General features: G+C 38.6%; 1 protein-coding gene across 1 annotated transcript in view; it reads right to left on the bottom strand.

The window, feature by feature from the left end:
• Positions 1-14,872, bottom strand: part of LOC140223885 (rhophilin-2-like) — a gene marked incomplete at both ends in the record, with an annotated part of 33,731 nt that extends 18,859 nt beyond the window's left edge. The window contains 2 exon segments of the mRNA XM_072296345.1: positions 1,736-1,864; positions 14,757-14,872. Of these exon segments, the coding sequence (XP_072152446.1) occupies positions 1,736-1,864; positions 14,757-14,872 (245 nt within the window).
• Between the last annotated feature and the right edge of the window lie 2,796 nt (positions 14,873-17,668).

Below are 17,668 nucleotides of genomic sequence, written 5' to 3'. Positions count from 1 at the left end.
AGCTATTATTTTGACTGTTTTGATCTGCGTTTCGCCAATGACAGATTGGCTGAATTTACGAAAATTCTACTATCCCGGAAAATTATCTTCTGCAAGCCAAGGAAAATCGGGATGAGCTTTGTCGTCTTTCGTCTTGTTGCTTGGTTCATTGTTGCGATGTTGCCACTTATCAATTTAATTCAAAGCCGGGAGAGAATCGGTCCTGAAAGGGAATCGCGGAAGGGAATTAAAGAACCCCCATTACTGTTGACATCACTATAGGTGTATTAGGGGGCTTTGCCCCCTGGCCGCTACGCGGCCCAACCCCCTGAAGGCGCCCCGCGCCATCAATAGGCCGCTTCGCGACCCTATTTTTACCCTCCTTTCAATGTTGGTTTCATTTTTCCCCTAAAAAGTTACGATATGAGATACACTTTACTTTTAGATTGAACTCATTTTTGTTTTTTGTGAATAAAGAAAAAAAATTTTGAAGTCAAAAGGACGCGTTTTGCTATGGCTGATTAATGAAACATTGCAGTATAAAACAACGAATAATGATATGAAGGTCATATTTAAAAGTAGCTGAGGAGTCAGGAATCGAATCCACATTTTGAAAAATGTGAGCGTTTCCGACGTTTTAGACAACTCGGCCACTGCTAGTCTTGAAATACGGGGGCAAATCTTGTGTTCATAAGTAGAGCTGATGCGCACGCTACTCAGCCACTGCGCAACCTCCTCGGCCACTGCGCATCCTCCTACGCATAGCGACAGCAGTTCCGGAGCAATCTGTGAATTCTCTCAGTTTTATAATGTGGTTGTAAAGAGACCTGGGTCCTATTTCCAATATCTGAATAAAGCGGGCTCGTCTAGGGCCAATTACCTGTCGATGACCGCAAAAATCAAGGAAATCGGCCCGGTAGAACGCTCAAACGAACTATGACAAAAAATATAAATTTACATTGTTTAAATGGGAGAATCCGCAACTTTACCGCGTAATATAAAAAAACCCTGGGCCATATTTTGAAAATCTGAGAAGAGTTGGCTTATCTGGAGACAATTGTCCGTCGATAGCCGCAAAAATCATGAAAATCGGCTCGGTAGAACGCTGGAATTACCAGTTATGCAAAATTAGGAGGTCTCGGAGCTTATAGTGTAGATATAGATAGGGATACTCCACTAGATCAAATTAGATCCAAAAAATAACAATGACTTAGCCTTTCAATGCTACCAATGAGATTAATCTGGATACATCGCTTTTCTGTGACGTAGCACCGAAATTGTCAATATGCCACTACAAATCTGTTCCATACCGCCGAGCTTCCCTCACATGGTCACACGATAAAATTGAAGCAGATAACTGAGTGACTCTCCAAAACAGATCACAATAATATCAGGAAGATAGGTAAGTCACTCACTATTCTCTTTGCTGGGAATTAAGCTACTGGAAAACATCATGCAGATCAAGATTCTGATGTGACCGTGGTTGTCCTGGGGGGGGGGGGGGGCGGCATTTTTAAAATTAGGATTTTGGCCAGGTATTTTGGCCAAAGACCACCGTGTGTGCCGCCGCAATAATGAGCATCTAGCTGAACAACGTCGCGACATTGACACAACGCAGTCACAGCACGGATTGAGTGCTCCTCAGTCAGACTTGCAAAGGAACCCACAAAGACCCCTGGAAGCGCTATGAGCGGTTATAATAATGCAGACATTTTTCATGTGTAGTATTATATTTAAGTGAGAATCTGTTACTTACCTTTCCCCTTGGTATATTTCTACAGAGCTATTCAGTTCTGCTAACTGTTCCTTCAAGAGTTGTAAATTTGAATTTACGAAGCTTAACTCGAGCGCGACCGTTTCTTTGAGTTTTCGATTCGTTGTCGCCCTGCAGGTGGGAAACATCATAATTAATAACTCCTATGTAACCTGATACAACTTCTGAAGCGATGTGGGGTAACAGAATAAGACTGCTGAGCGCGGGCTCGAGACGGATTACCCCCCATCTTTCATCGGTTCGGGTCGGTAATGTCTCTTTTTAGTTTAATTTTGGTCACGCCAAACCAAAGTTTTGTGTTCCTTGTTCATTTTCATCTTTTTTTTTCATTTGTGGCATGTGGCTCGAGACTCAGGCCACATGCCACAAATGAAAAAAAATAAAAGGATGAAAATGAACAAGGAACACAAAACTTTGGTTTGGCGTGACCAAAATTTAACTAAAGAGACATTATCGACCCGAACCGATGAAAGATGGGGGGTAATCCTTGCGGATTACCCCCAAAAAGGGAAAAAATCGAGAGCAAAACTTACACGCACATCCAGGTAAAAACGAGGTAGAGACGAACTGAGAGCACTCTCGACCAACCAGAAAGCAGCACCTATGGCGTCACTTTCTGGGTTCGAGAGTGCTCCCACGGGATTGGCTGCCGGCCTGGAGGGCGCCGAATTGATAAATTTTTTAAATTTAAAGGGGACCATACTACAGATCGTTGGGCGCCAATCTGAAGCGATGTGGGGTAACAGAATAAGACTGTTGAGCGCCGGGCTCGAGACTCAGGCCACATGCCACAAATGAAAAAAAATAAAAGGATGAAAATGAACAAGGAACACAAAACTTTGGTTTGGCGTGACCAAAATTTAACTAAAGAGACATTATCGACCCGAACCGATGAAAGATGGTGGGTAATCCTTGCGGATTACCCCCAAAAAGGGAAAAAATCGACAGCAAATCTTACACGCACATCCAGGTAAAAACGAGGTAGAGACGAACTGAGAGCACTCTCGACCAACCAGAAAGCAGCACCTATGGCGTCACTTTCTGGGTTCGAGAGTGCTCCCACGGGATTGGCTGCCGGCCTGGAGGGCGCCGAATTGATAAATTTTTTAAATTTAAAGGGGACCATACTACACTTCAAAATATTAATATGCATCATCTCATCATCATACATACTAATCTAGATGGGTGAATTTCATTCTACCATTTCTACTTCAAACTTTCAAGGGACGTCGCGTGTCAATGCTATTCCTCTCAATAATCCGTGAAATTAGGGTGCAAATGGGAATTCTAGTGCAAATATGATGCCACATCGAACACCAAAATGTGCATTAAATTTTTGTGTGAATGTTGCTAATGTTGTAAAATCGTGCAGGAAAAAAGGAGTTAAAAGGTAAGGTAGATTTACACAAGTTGAAAATTTCCCATGAGCCTCAGTACGTGTCACATGACTACGTGACATAGGTTAAGGGGCCCGTTTTTTAATTAAATTACAATCAAATTAACATTCAAACGTTTGTGCGTTTAAACGTTAAAATTAATATTGCATTATCAAAATTGTGCAAAAAATCCCACAAAATTTTGACAAACGATAAACCGAACATAATAAATCAAAATAATCAAAACATACAAAATGGCGGAAGTTAAGGGGCCTCTGGAGAGGCAATCAGAGGCCAGTTGTTTAGTTCTGTCCATACCTATGTAAATCTACCTTGGTTAAAAGGAGAAAGAGGAGCAGACAGCAGTGGATTGAAAAGCTGAATGACTTTACAATACAAACACAAATTGTGAGTTTAATTGTAATGTTGACGAATCGAGCAAAAAATGCGCCATCAACTATGGTGATAACATTCAGAAGAGGGGAGGGGGCAAATGCAGGGTCAGTAGTATCGGACATCGTGTATCAGAACGGAATGATGTGTATCAGATAACGCCTGCGAGTATCAGATGCCGGAGATCTCGGATAGCGGTGGTGATATCAAAGGTGGAGGAAAAATGGGAATTCTGGCACAGGCGGTGAGTCAGAGTCTGTGAAAAACTGGACAAATTTTATTGATGGTATGAGGAATGAGTGGTGCAGATAAGTAATAGTACATACAAAAGGCAATTTTGGGATAGTTCCTCACAGTGAGGAAGTGAAAAAACAGGTATATTGTTCTTCAGGGTGTGCGGTGTGGGGGCAATGTTGTAGGATTGTGCAGGGAAAAAGTCAATTAAATTTCGCATGGTCGGAATCGTGCAAAGCAATGTGAATTTAGATGCAACGTAGTGGATTTTTCGATGAAAATGTGGATTGTGATTTGGTGGTGTCGGATTTGTGATTAAATTGTAGATTTTTGGCGCAGCAGCGTGGATCGGTGGGGAACGTGTACCTACTTAAGCGCTGGAATGTGTATAAGAGGTATGGATTTTGACATTCGATGGTTGAATTGATATTGGACAGTAGATATTCGCATCAGACAGCGCATATTTGTATGGAATATTACATATTTGAATCCGAGATGTTACAAGTCTGGAATCTAAAACTGTGTTCCCAAATGTTATCAAAAATAGTAAGTCTAAAAACAATCAGTATCATGAAAAATAACCAATTGAAAAATAATGAAAATAACCAATGAAAAACATGAATGAAAAATAACCATCCTATTTATGGACAGCTTTATGCAATAAGGAACTAGGGTCAAATTTTCGATTTTTTTTTTATGATGAATTCCGTATCAGGAGGGTATTTACTTACTATTGAGAAAAAGAAAATCCTCAAAAACAATTTTTATCCTGCTTCAGCGACCTCGCAAAAATTTGCCGTCGCAGGATCACGCGAGGTTCATTTTGCAATTGGGACCTATACTATGGTTCCCTATTGCGTTATGCGAAACTCGGATTTCCCATTTTGCAATTCGGAACTATAGGCAGGACGGCAAAATGCTATCTCGGCATTCTGGGCTCCTGTTCTACCGATCTTGCTGATTTTTATTACCCGCAAATATTTTTGGACGGGAAACTCGAATTTCTGGTCAAATTTTGAAAATTCAAAAATCCAAGATGGCGGATGTGGCCTAAAATGCTATCCCGGCTTGTGCTCCATCTATCGCGGTGAGTCTTGGTACCAAGTAGTATTTTTGGATGGAAAACTCGAATTTCTGATCAAATTTTAAAAATTCAAAAATCCAGGATGGCGGATGTTATCTAAAATGCTATCTCGGCTCCTGTTTGATCGATCTTGCTGATTTTTGGTACCAGGAGGTATCCCCAATAGCACACCTAGTTTTAGGGATGTTTTTAAAACGTGTCAATGACACCAAGCCTCATTTCTGAAATGTTTCACGTGACACTTTAAAAACCCGAATGAAGTGTCAAACACGAAGCCACTCTGTGTTCAACACATTCCCATGTCACCACATTTTATGTGTCTGTGAAACATTTGCAGATGGCGTCACCGAAATGTTTCGAATTCATTTTTTACATATTTCAATGAAACACTGGGCAAAGGTCTCCGTTGACAGTGCATTTTGGTCACATTTGTAAAACAATGAGCCTTTAAACTAAGATTTTCCTCTGATTTTCTAAATGTTTATGACACATTTTTGGTATAATCACTACAGTCCATGTAGTGTTAAACACGAGCCCACTCTGTGTTGAATACATCCGCATGTTACTACTTCTTAACCATAAAAAAATTTTCAGACATCTGTTTTAGCAAATGTCGTGGAGGCATTATAGCTATCAAATCAAGTGCCTGGGCAGCCTCATTACAGACTATGCCTAAGGAGAGTATGGAACTATGAGTTCACTCCATCAGTATTAAACTATCAGAGGGATTAGGACGTCCTCACTTTAGAAAAGTATACGCAAAGCATGATGTACGGTTTCAATATTTATAGATAATCCATAACTTATAAGCTCTTGTGGAGATAAATGAAATGCATACCAAGAATTTAAAACTGTTTTTAACTCTGCATAATTAAATAGCCAGAAAGTAAACATTGAGACGAAAAAATAAACCAAAATTTGGTAAAATTGGAAAATGAAACGTCAACGCTCTCTGGTGGGTTCAGTTTGAACTAGGAAATTTTTTAGAGAGGTCTGAGAAATGTTTTCAACTTGTGTTCACCAGGTTTTAATGACAATCAAAGCACTGTTTTGTTTAACTGATATATTCCTGACACATTTCTGAGATAAATTTCCTTACCCTTATGCGTTTAAATTAATTTTTTAAATGGTTATGACGTACGATCGCCGCGGATCAATTAAATGAGAGTGATACGAGTATTTCAACCCGAGAGCAATGAGGGAAATCCGTGCACGAAAATTTGAAGGCGTTTGAAATACCATTCCGTCACGTTTCATACATAAATTCAACATATAGCTGTACCTTATCAGATTAAAAATACGAAATATCTGCCAGTTGTTTCTGAAACATGTTTTTGAAGGATCTTGGAAACGTTGCCAAATTGTGTCAGAAATATGTCAGGTTCATTTCTCAGAAACTTCGAACTTCTAAATATTTCTGCAGCAACGTTTTAAATATGTGTTAGAAATGTTTCCAGAATATTTAGTTGATCTCCTTTCACAACACATCGTACACAAATCTAATAAGAATCCGTGCCTGGGTCGTTAAAAAAAAATTGACACAATCACACATTTTTTCTGATAGGTGTCAATAAAGGTTCATTGATTTACATATAAATTGTGGCAGAAATGTTCCGTAAATATGTTTCAATCATAGGCTTAGCTGTGGCAATGGTTTTGAAATGTTTTCAAAACCTTTCTGATATAGTTTATTGAACGGACTGCAATATATTGACAACACATAGCTGACACAATTCTTACACATTTTTTGGGTTTTTGAAATAAATAAAATTTGAATTTATACCTTTTTGAAATAAGTTTGAAACGTTTCCAACTTATTTTTAAAAAAGTTTGAATGACCGCAATTATAAACATTTTCGATTTGTTTTCAATACGTTTCAAAGACACGGCCAACTTGCCCATTTCATGTATTCGTTTTGAAAATGTGTTGGAAACATATGTCAATGACTGATCCGAGACTGACATAATTTGAAACATTTTATTAACATTCCATTGTGTAACTATGCTATTAAGGATTTTGGACGGGAAACTCGAATTCTTGGTCTAATTTTGAAAATTCAAAAATCCAAGATGGCGGAGGTGGCCTAAAATGCTATCTCGGGTTGCTCGACCTATCGTGGTGAATCTTGGTTGAATAAGGGGTATTTCTGGACGAGAAGCTCAAATTCCTAGCCGAGTTGCGAAAAGTTGAAATTTTTCAAATTTTGACATTGAGCTTGTTTAGTAATTTTTGATTTTTGCGTTTTTTGAAGTATTTACTACGCATAAGCCACAATAATTTTCTCTGATATTTTTCGCATTTCAATCCTCGAAAAACAAATTTGAGGTTGTGTCTTCTGAGCTCCCCTTTAAACGCGTGTCCGAGGAATGAAAGATCCCCCAGGGGATACTTACTCAAGTAAGGTCATTTTCGGCCACACCCACCTTCTTGGATTTTCGAATTTTCAAAATTTGATCAGAAATTCGAGTTTCCCATCCAAAAATACTACCTGGTACCAAGATTCACCGCGATGGATGGAGCACGAGCCGAGATAGCATTTTAGGCCACATCCGCCATCTTGGATTTTCGAATTTTCAAAATTTGACCAGAAATTTGAGTTTCCCGTCCAAAAATACCCATAGATATCAGAAATTAGCATGATCGATCGAACAGGAGCCGAGATAGCATTTTAGGCCACATCCCTAATCTTGGATTTACGAATGGGCCTGTTGCAAACTTTTGCTAGAGCAAAAATAAGAGTTGTTTCCTGTAGATAATGCCTCAAAAACCACGATGAGCGCATTGGCAAAGTCTGAAATGCACTCATAACTTCACAGTCTGCGTAAGAAATTTGCGGTTTTTTGAGCTTCCCGCTTCAAAAACGATACTACGGCACAGGTGAACATTTTGATGGAGGAGTCGTTCCATCGTCGGCAATACTCACCATGGCCGACGCCAATCCACCAAAACACGTGAGATGGGACGAGATAACACCTAAACAGGACTAGACCAGATAACAATCGGCGTGTTTACGTTCATATTTTCCTCGCCCGCCTTGATTGATCTTGAACTCTCCTCGAATTACGCGCGGAACTGCGCAAACGTCGGCCATGATAAATATTGCCGACGATGGAGCGACTCCTCCATCAAAATGTTCACCTGTGCCGTAGTATCGTTTTTGAAGCGGGAAGCTCAAAAAACCGCAAATTTCTTACGCAGATTGTGAAGTTATGAGTGCATTTCAGACTTTGCCAATGCGCTCATCGTGGTTTTTGAGGCATTATCTACAGGAAACAACTCTTATTTTTGCTCTAGCAAAAGTTTGCAACAGGCCCATTTCACGATTCACGGGTTTGTTGACCTTTTCAAGGGTTTATCGATCAATTCACGGATTTTCCGAACGGATCAAGGGGTAGTCAATCGATTCACGGATTTGTCGATCGATTCGCAGGTTTTTGATCGATTCACGGTCGTCAATCGAATCAGTGGCGATCAAATCACGTCAATCGGTTCACGTTCCAACTTTTAGATCGATTCATATTGGTCATGTCGGAATCATGACACCGGTTTTTCAATAATTTGTCGATCGAGTCGGTGTCGATCGATTCATGCTTTCATTTTTTGATCGAGATATGTCAATCAAATCTATACACCCTCCCGTCCAAATTGCATGTTAATATTTGCTACCATTCTCGAAATATTAGCAAGTCGGTAGGTATCCATATTTTTGGCACACCCTGTTTTTGGTAGAATATCTTTCCGCAGGAACAATGCACCTCCCCCTTCTTCGTATGGTGGGAGGAGGGGGTGTTTTCTCTGTTGGGGTAACCTACAGTGTGTAATAGTGACACCAGGGTCGTCTCCCCTATGCAGTCAGTGCTTAAACAATCTATAGTTCCTAATGAGCTTGTTAACCTGTTTCTAATTCTTGCATTTTCAGAAACTGCATTGTCTCCTGATCACGCAGTAATTTTTTCAGATTTTTCCGAGCCGTTTTTCCCTCCGAAATCGACTTTTGAAGTTCGAAATTTTAAAATGCCGCGTTTGCCCGCGCTTTAGCGGCAATTCAATATGGCGCCGGAATTGCCCCCTGGCTTTCTTGCCACACATTCGACCGGGCGCCGTCAGCGGGACCTCTACGCGTTCGAATATCGAGGCCAATCAAAACAACCAACTGGCTGTTATCAATTTCATCTTCTGACAAAGATTTCTCTAGTTTTGGGCATATTTTCTGAACTGTTATTTGTTCAACTAAAATATCTAACCCTGCTTTACAAATATCTCGACCTGCAATCTCCTTGAAACGTTGGGAAATCCGGAAATAGCTTCCAAAACTGTGTTGGTTATATGTGTGTGTCCCTATCACTTAAGTATCTAAAGGCTTGGTTTTTCAGTTGAAATCACCGTGTTTTCGGTGTTGGGGTTAACATTGCATACGATTTTTACAGTGTTTGTGTTAGTCAAAATATACTTATAAGTGTTCTTCTAATGATACATTTTCTGCGGTCATACATAGATTCTTGCACTTGCAACCATTGGGTAATCAAACAATCTTCACATTGGACGGGCTTTTTGCTGCTAGAACATCTGATACCAAGCACTTACTCTAAGATTTTTCCTCCTTTCTTGCGAGTGTTAAAGTCAGTAATCTGTATATTTGCTCATTAAGTACCTCTACTTGTATATCCACATATTCTTTCCTTTGCTGTTGTGAATACTTCCTCATGACCAACTCCCTTTGAAGTCTGATAGTGTAGTAAATTATGCTTCAGTTATCTGAGCATTTATTTACTAAAAAATCAGTTCAAAGGAATTTTCTTCGACATGGATCTCCATTCTACCCTGGAACTGTGTGTGCCGGCACCAACAGACCCTTCGGCAAAAGCCGTTAAATCCTGAAATTGAGAGGTACGTACCAATAATGTTCAAACTAGAACAGAAGTAAATTTGCTCCAACGTGCACATGACTTGTTTTAAATTCTTTGGAACATATGTAGTTTTCTCATAAAAAATGTTTGCGGTGTGCAATGAATGTAATATCCAGTAATTGAAAATCACAAAAAATGTAGCAAGTGTTAATTCGAAGGCACACCAAGGTATTCTCTTATCACTGGATTGACATGGAAACCTGAGGTCTCCATTTCACAGCAGAAATGTCTAGGTACTGATCAAATTATGAGTCGAAGAAAATTTGTCTAGATTTTCCTTCAGTACACCCATGAAAACCCTTAAAATCAATTATGTAGATGGATGCGCTAGCCAACAAATTCATGTGATTGCAATATTTTAAAGTGGATGCCTCCAGTTGGTAGATTTTCTCACCTCATTTTACTGTCACCATTATCTTTTTTTTGTCTCAATCTTTAAACTCAGTTGCTTTTTCATAATGATATTTCAAGGATAAAGAGCCTTATGTATTTCATTTCAATAAAGAATTTGCAAGAAAGAGGGAAGAAGAACCACGAGGATCGTCCAGAGATGAGTTTACCTGTTCAATATCTCCTAAACTGAGATAGGTACTTCGAGAAAATCTGTAATAAACTTTAAAAAAGCCAATACTCTGGGCTCTCTAACGCGCCATAGATTTTTAAATTTGGCTTGATAGAACTTTAGAAAAATGGCTTTTTCTGAATCCACCTCCTCTCCGCACAAGTCCAAAATTTTACAGAGCCTCATTCGCAAATGAGCCACTATGTCTATCGCTAACTTTGAACCCGTGCGGAGAGGAGGTGGGTTCATCTTCCTATCCTATCCTATTCCTATCTTCGTTTAGGTAGTATTTAACAGGTAAACTTACTTTCTGGACAACTCTAACTATCCGCCATTAGAAACCATATACTTAGGTAATCGAAATTGAGAAGGGAACTTACAAAGTAGTTAGCTACTCACCTTTCATCTTCAGGATTTTTAATAACATCCATTTATTCAGAGTCAGGGCATGCATCTTCACAAAATGTGTATGTAGTTCCATGTCGAAGTATGTAACTTAAAACTGACTTTCTGGTAAAACGCTCAGCATAGTGAGCCATTATTTACCAAAAAAAAATCAGGTTCAAAGTGAATCAAAGTCATGTGGAGGGTGTGATTACGCAGAAAATGAGTGGATGAGAAATTGAGATTAAATCACTGATGTTATATCTCGCATTGAGACAAACTATCAAAGAATGGCACACACTAGCAATTCACAATATACCTGTTAATAATTATGGAACACTGAACAGTTTAATAAGTTTACGGTCCCAGAATAGAAAATTGTCGAAGGCTATTTATTCTTGGGTGGCTTCCTAAGAGTAAACAAGTGATACCTACATGTAATATATTGTGGATATTTCTTTAAAGAGAGCCATTAAGGGAAGGACATTCGATTACTGATTCTATTTAGATTGCTGTAAATGAGAAGTAGGAAGTTTTCTTCAAAATATTTACTTCCCGAAACAAAGCACGAGGCTTCGCATCATGAAGCTTCGGCATGGTCAATAACAGTGTCAGGATTTGACCGGCCAATCTGTTGTTGTTTCTGAAGTTTAAACAAAAACTATTGCAAAAACATATGCACTCAACATTTTCAAGAAGAATTATTCCCAAATTCACTTCACTACCATGGAAACTCAGTATCTCAGTGTACTGAAATGACTAAGTAAACTAGCACAAATTTGGTCAATATTTTCGGATTTTCCAACGTTCCAAAGAGATTGCAGGTCGAGATATTCGTAAAGCAGGGTTAGATATTTTAGTTGAACGAATAACAGTTCAGAAAATATGCCAAAAACTAAAGAAATCTTTGTCAAAAGATGAAATTGATAACAGCCAGTTGGTTGTTTTGATTGGCCTCGATATTCGAACGCGTAGAGGTCCCGCTGACGGCGCCCGGTCGAATGTGTGGCAAGAAAGCCAGGGGGTAATTCCGGCGCCATATTGAATTGCCGCTAAAGCGCGGGCAAACGCGGCATTTTAAAATTTCGAACTTCAAAAGTCGATTTCGGAGGGAAAAACGGCTCGAAAAAATCTGAAAAAATTACTGCGTGATCAGGAGACAATGCAGTTTCTGAAAATGCAAGAATTAGAAACAGGTTAACAAGCTCATTGCAAAATGAGCTTCCCCGCATTCTTCAATTTGCAATAAGGAACTATAGCCTTTTTATGTAATTTTTGGCAACAGTGTGATGTTTTTGAAGAATCTGTCAATACAGGGTGTTAAAGGAACTCCATAGCTATAAAATGAACCATCAAACCGCAACATTAATCGTTTTGATGAAAAACGCCGATGGTTTTTGCAAAAGTTGCTCTCCTGAAAACCTACCGTTCTGCCTATAGTTCCGAATTGCAAAATGCTATCCATATGAAGTAAAGAACATTTTTTTCCGTTTTCACGAAATGAGGGTTATACCATTTGTCTAATGTTCTCGGAAAGTTTGCCGATCTTTAGTCGTTCTATGACATAGGCTATTTCAATTTTCGCCCTAGCGTGATTTCAGGATTTCATCGTCAAAAAAGGGGAAAGTTGGGGAGAGGAACCGACGCATAATTGCTAAGCAAGCGTTGTTAGGCACCTCCGTTTGCGATGGATATCGCCAAACATGCTATAATCGATAAATTCAATACTTAATGTATTTCGCAGTTTGAATTCTCGATTGTGACTAAATATTTTTCCCCTTTCTTTTCGGATTGAAGAAATTAAAGTTATGAGATCAGTTATTGAGTGGGATACATTTCATTGCAACGGGATGAACCGGAATAAAATGGGGGAACATGTTACACATTGGGATGAAACGCGATCAATTGGGATGTAAGGTGTGATACGAGGTAGATCGGGATAGATTATGGATACAACTAGGTAGATAAGAATATAATGGGATACATCTTTGTTTGACGGTATACATCTTAATTTACTGGGCTAAAGTGGGAGGAATTAAAATAAGACGATAATTATTTTAGAGATTAGTCAAATAAGTCTGGATACACTGAGATACATTTCATTGAAACGGAATAAAACGGGAGAAAAAGGAAAAAATAAGGATCTGTTGCGTGCGTTTGATGTGTTTTTTGGTGTTCGATGTGTTTTTCGTGTTCGATGTGTTTGTTGTATTGTTTTAATGTGTTTTTTGTGCTTGGTGTGTTTGTTGTGTTGTTTTAGATGTGTTTAATGTGTGTGTTGTCTTTGATGTGTTTGTCGTGTTTGTTGTTTTTGATAATCTTGTTGTATTTTAAGTTTTTTGTGTTCTTTGTGTTTGACGTATTTGTTGTGTTGTTGTTTTGGATGTGATTGATGTATTTGTTGTGTTTGTTGTTTTGGATGTTTGTTGTGTTCGATGTGTTTGTTATTTTTGATGTTTGTTGTGTATAATGTGTTTGTAGTGTTAGCTAGGTTTTTTGTTTTCGATATGTTTCTTGTCTTTGTTGTGTTTGATGTGTTTGTTGGGTTTGATTGGTTTGATGTGTTTGTAGTTTTTCGTGCGTTTAATTTTTTGTGTTTGGTGTGTTTGTTACGTTAGTTTTGGTTTGACTTGTAGATGTGTTTGTCGAGTTGGTTGTGTTTGATTTGTTTTGTATGTTTGATATCTTCGGTGTATTTGTTATATTAGTTGTGTTTGATTTGTTGATGTGTTTGTTCCGTTGGTTTCGTTTGATGTGTTAAATTGTTTCGAGTTGATAATGTGTTTCCTATGTTTACCTCTCCCTTCCTTTGAGTGACATAGGAATTTTTAATTTGTGCATTTTTTCCCTATTAAGTTCGACTACTATCGTGGGGAGGGGAGAGGGGTAACTATTTTTGAAAATAAATATGGGCTATCTTGGAAAATTTAAGCAATAATAAAAAAGACCATTTTCTTAGTCATTAAGAAAGTTTCTATAAATATATAAATTCACAGTAGAGGTATGTAATTAATAAATGCAGAATTTAAAAACATAGTTAACCCACCAATAAATATTTAAACGCGGTGAGAAAGCCCAGATTATGCTGTTTGAGCGATGCACGGAGTCAGTTGCTAGTTAAGAAATAAAACACGTTACTGATTGTAACATTATTAGAAAAACTTTTGTAAGTTCCAGAAATCGTCCATAGTTTGCAGGAGATTGGATACCCAGAGTCCAAAAGATTTCATTAGCAAGAATTTGCTGAAAAGTTTACAATAATTTTAGTTTTAAGATAGCAAAACACCTAATTAAATAAGTAGAGAGGACAACAAGAAAATAAGTGTTAACATTTGGTCATATAGCTGTCAAAATGTAATGATAGACGATACTTCTTCTACTCAAAATTAATGTAATTTTTTTTAGCAACTTATTACCGCCTTTACATTGTTATATAATTTTCTCTACGTTAATGAAGTCCCCTGGATTTGGGGTATCCAATCCGCTAGGAAGGAGGAACGAATTCTGGCACTTTCAAAACTTTTATGAAATTCTGTTACAGTTAAATTTGATTTCTTAAAGGCTTTCCTTCTTCGTGCATATTGTTAATAAATATTAATAAATATTGCATAAATATTGTTTGTATTTTTTATGCTTTTGGGCAAGATTTGGGAGTACAATTTTATATTACAGTTTTACCGTGGTTGTTACTAAAAGAAAGGTTCAGTGGAGGAAGTTCTTAAATCTTCCTTCCTGTTGCCGGAGAAGATTAAAATCTATCTGTCAATCCAAACCACTCACTTTCTCCAACTCATCGCTTCATCTGTTCTTTTCTGTTGAATCAGCTGCAATCATGAAGATTTTTATGGCACCTCAAAGTGTAAAATATTGCAGAAGCATAAAAATTCTATGCTGACAGTAAAAATGCCAACAAATAGTAAGTTTACATGTGTGTCATAGTTTAAAACATGTAATGGTGGATAACAGCATCATCCCTGTTAGCTCAAAGCGTTTTTGTTGCGGTTTGGATTGAATTTAAAATGAATGTGGGAAATGAGTGCAGTATTTGAGAGAAAAACTTACTTGAAGAGATTTTCAGCCCCAGCCCTCAGTCTTAACTCTTTATTGATTTCTTGATTAAGCTTTGATCTTTTGTTTTGTAGCTTTCCACGACACGTTGCTATCCTGGGATCAGATCCCTGGAAAAAAAAATTGAATCGTCACATATTTGGAACCGTTGCGGATTTAGTTACAGAGAAAACAAAATTAGTGATTGTGCAAGCAGGAAAGCTTCCCTCTTCTAAGAGAAAAAGAAAAAGAAGAAGAAAAGAAAATTTCTAAAACTGTAAGGGTCGAAACCTTGTGATCCTGAATTCTTAGGAACCATCGGGCCGATATCTTTGATTTTTGTTGCAAACGGAAGCTGTTGATGTCCGGATGATACCAAAAATCCGAGACTTTCAATAACCGCTCTTGAAAGTTTTCTTGGGGCTTTTCAGACTTTTATGCCCTACTATTTCCCATGAAAGTGACCTCTGTGTGTGTAAGTCACTCTACGAAAGCTACTCGCTAATTGGTTCACATCTCCTCATTTCTCAGGAAAGAGTTAAAGCGCTGAATAGGACGTCTGTATACACGTCTGTATTGGCTAACAGTCTATCACTATTCTACCCCTTCTGGTCTGTCCGTGGGTTTTCCCCGGTTTTCTTGTCGAGTGAGTCTGGGACGGACATATTTGGGTGGGAAGCATCCCCTCCCTCCTTCCAATCTTCCGATTGGATCTGTAACATCTGTCTGTACGAGAACAATGAAAATCCTATCCCTGATTTTAGGCTGATGCATTTTTCCTTGAGTGAGGCGGTGACCGATGCCAATAGGTCCCGAAGTGACCTCTTGGCTCGTTTCGCAAGGCTTAATCACTTGTGAAGCGAGTGATCGGGGGTTTTTAGCTTCAGAGATGAGCGTTGGGACCTTCCGCTTACTTGATGAAACTTGGACAAGGAAACCCGTTCGGGGTCGGGGGAGGGGGATTAGAATCCATGTATGCATACTTAATATTGAGGGAGGTTGATAGAAAATCGACCTTACCCTCTCTGGATTTCTTTAAGGTTTGGAATTATAAAATCGTATTACAACGTGCATGCCTCCCAGTCATCGTGGGGAGGGGGAGGGGCAAGTGAAAGTTAGTTAAAATACCGATGAAAGACTTTGCCTCCAAATTTAAAAAAAAAAAAAAAATAAGAAATTGACGCACGGTTGACACAAGCAGCTTTTTCATCACAACAGTCATGTTTCACACTAACTTTGAATAGAGCTAGGAAAATAACACGGCCGCATTTGGGACCACATTTTTTTTGATCCACTACTATTTGCATATTTGATGGATCCGATTTTACTTCGATACCACTTATTATGAACTTAGTCTGAGTACATTTAATATTTCATGATCGATTTTTCACTATCTACTCGTCACACTGTTACGGCACTTGATTTTAGATGACAAATTTTTAATCCATTTCAATTTTAATTTAATTTTCCACAAACATTTATGATCGTACCTATTATTTTTGTCATTTTTGCCCAAAATTTGTAATTCTTTTTTTAATTTTTATTTATCACAAAGTTTTTGCCCATTCATGCTATCTTCTCTCTGCCACTCTTCTTCTTTGTCCTATCATTTACTTTCTTTTTTTTCTTCTTGTCTCTCGCTCTCTTCAACATTTTTGAGAAAAAAAATTAAAAAATCCAAAAATTCTTCTTCTTTTTCTCACATGGAGGGAGGAGTGTTGTGTCCCTGCCTAACCTCATAATCCTATCCACTAATTTCTTATCTATTGCTATACCTATCCCTATCCGCATTCTTTCTCTGCATATGTCACATTACCGGACTCCACTAATAGCACTTCCTATCTAATCACCCTGCACACCGAGTCCGGCCTAATCACCCTCAACCCTCAACGCTTTCTCTTCATCATTCTTCAAGCACACAAGTCTGGTTTTTGGCAGAGTTCAGATGGAGTTCCATATTGTACCTCTTGGAAGCCGGGCCTCGGCCGGCCGGCTTCTCTTGTTTCATTATAGTTTGACATTACATTTATCTCGTGTTGTGCTTTCACGTCCATTACCTACGATACTGACGTTACAGTACGTTACACTGGCGCAGTCGTTTTTGATAGTCAACCTATGCACCCAAATCGGCATCTCATGGGCTTTACAAAAAAAAAAAAAAAAAAAAAAAAAAAGCACGACAAGGTACCACCCATATTCCTCAAATCCCTACCCTCCACGAATCAAATTCCGTGACCATTACCTTCGTTACAATATTGAAACTCACACTCATGATATGATGTAGTTGTTATTCTCTGATTTATTTATATTCTTTTCTTTTTTTTTTTTATCTTATGCCGCAATCACACGCTGAATTTAGCAGCTGAATGTGGAAGTCAACAGTCATCGCCCAACGGCTGAAATTTCGCAAATTCGAGTTATTTTCATCCAGATGTGTTTCAAATCTACTCGGATAGTTCAGACAAATCCAACATTAGTCTGATTTCAGCGTATGATTGCGGCATGAGTGATCCGCACTAGTTTACGCATCGAGCCGGTCGTGTCAGCGAGTCCGAAAAATGTTGTACCTCTGTCAATGGACGGAAGGAAAGGAGAGAAGAACAGATGAATCGTTTAAATGATTAAAATGCATGAAATTCTGGAGAAATCCCTTTCGGAGATGGACGCGGTATGGGCTCTCGCGATCTCCTTAATGAAAGGGTTTCTGCAAAGGCAAGAGTCACGCTTGTTGCATCCCGTATATATGAAGGAAAAAGTCCTCCTCACAATCAGTAGATAAGAAGAAATCAGTTTCGTGCGGCTCGTATATGGAAAGGTCCAAGCGAGTCGTGGTTGTTGCGGAACTCGTAATTGAAGGGGAAAATTCATTAGTTATCCTCGACCGATTTAGTGATTTCAAGTTCATTCGAGGGATTTAGGTACTTGTG

The sequence above is a fragment of the Bemisia tabaci genome, chromosome 2 (assembly GCF_918797505.1).
Source record: "Bemisia tabaci chromosome 2, PGI_BMITA_v3".
Classification (NCBI taxonomy): Eukaryota; Metazoa; Arthropoda; class Insecta; order Hemiptera; family Aleyrodidae; genus Bemisia; species Bemisia tabaci.
Note: the sequence above shows the minus strand (reverse complement) of the source record. Positions and strands in the feature narration are given on the sequence as shown.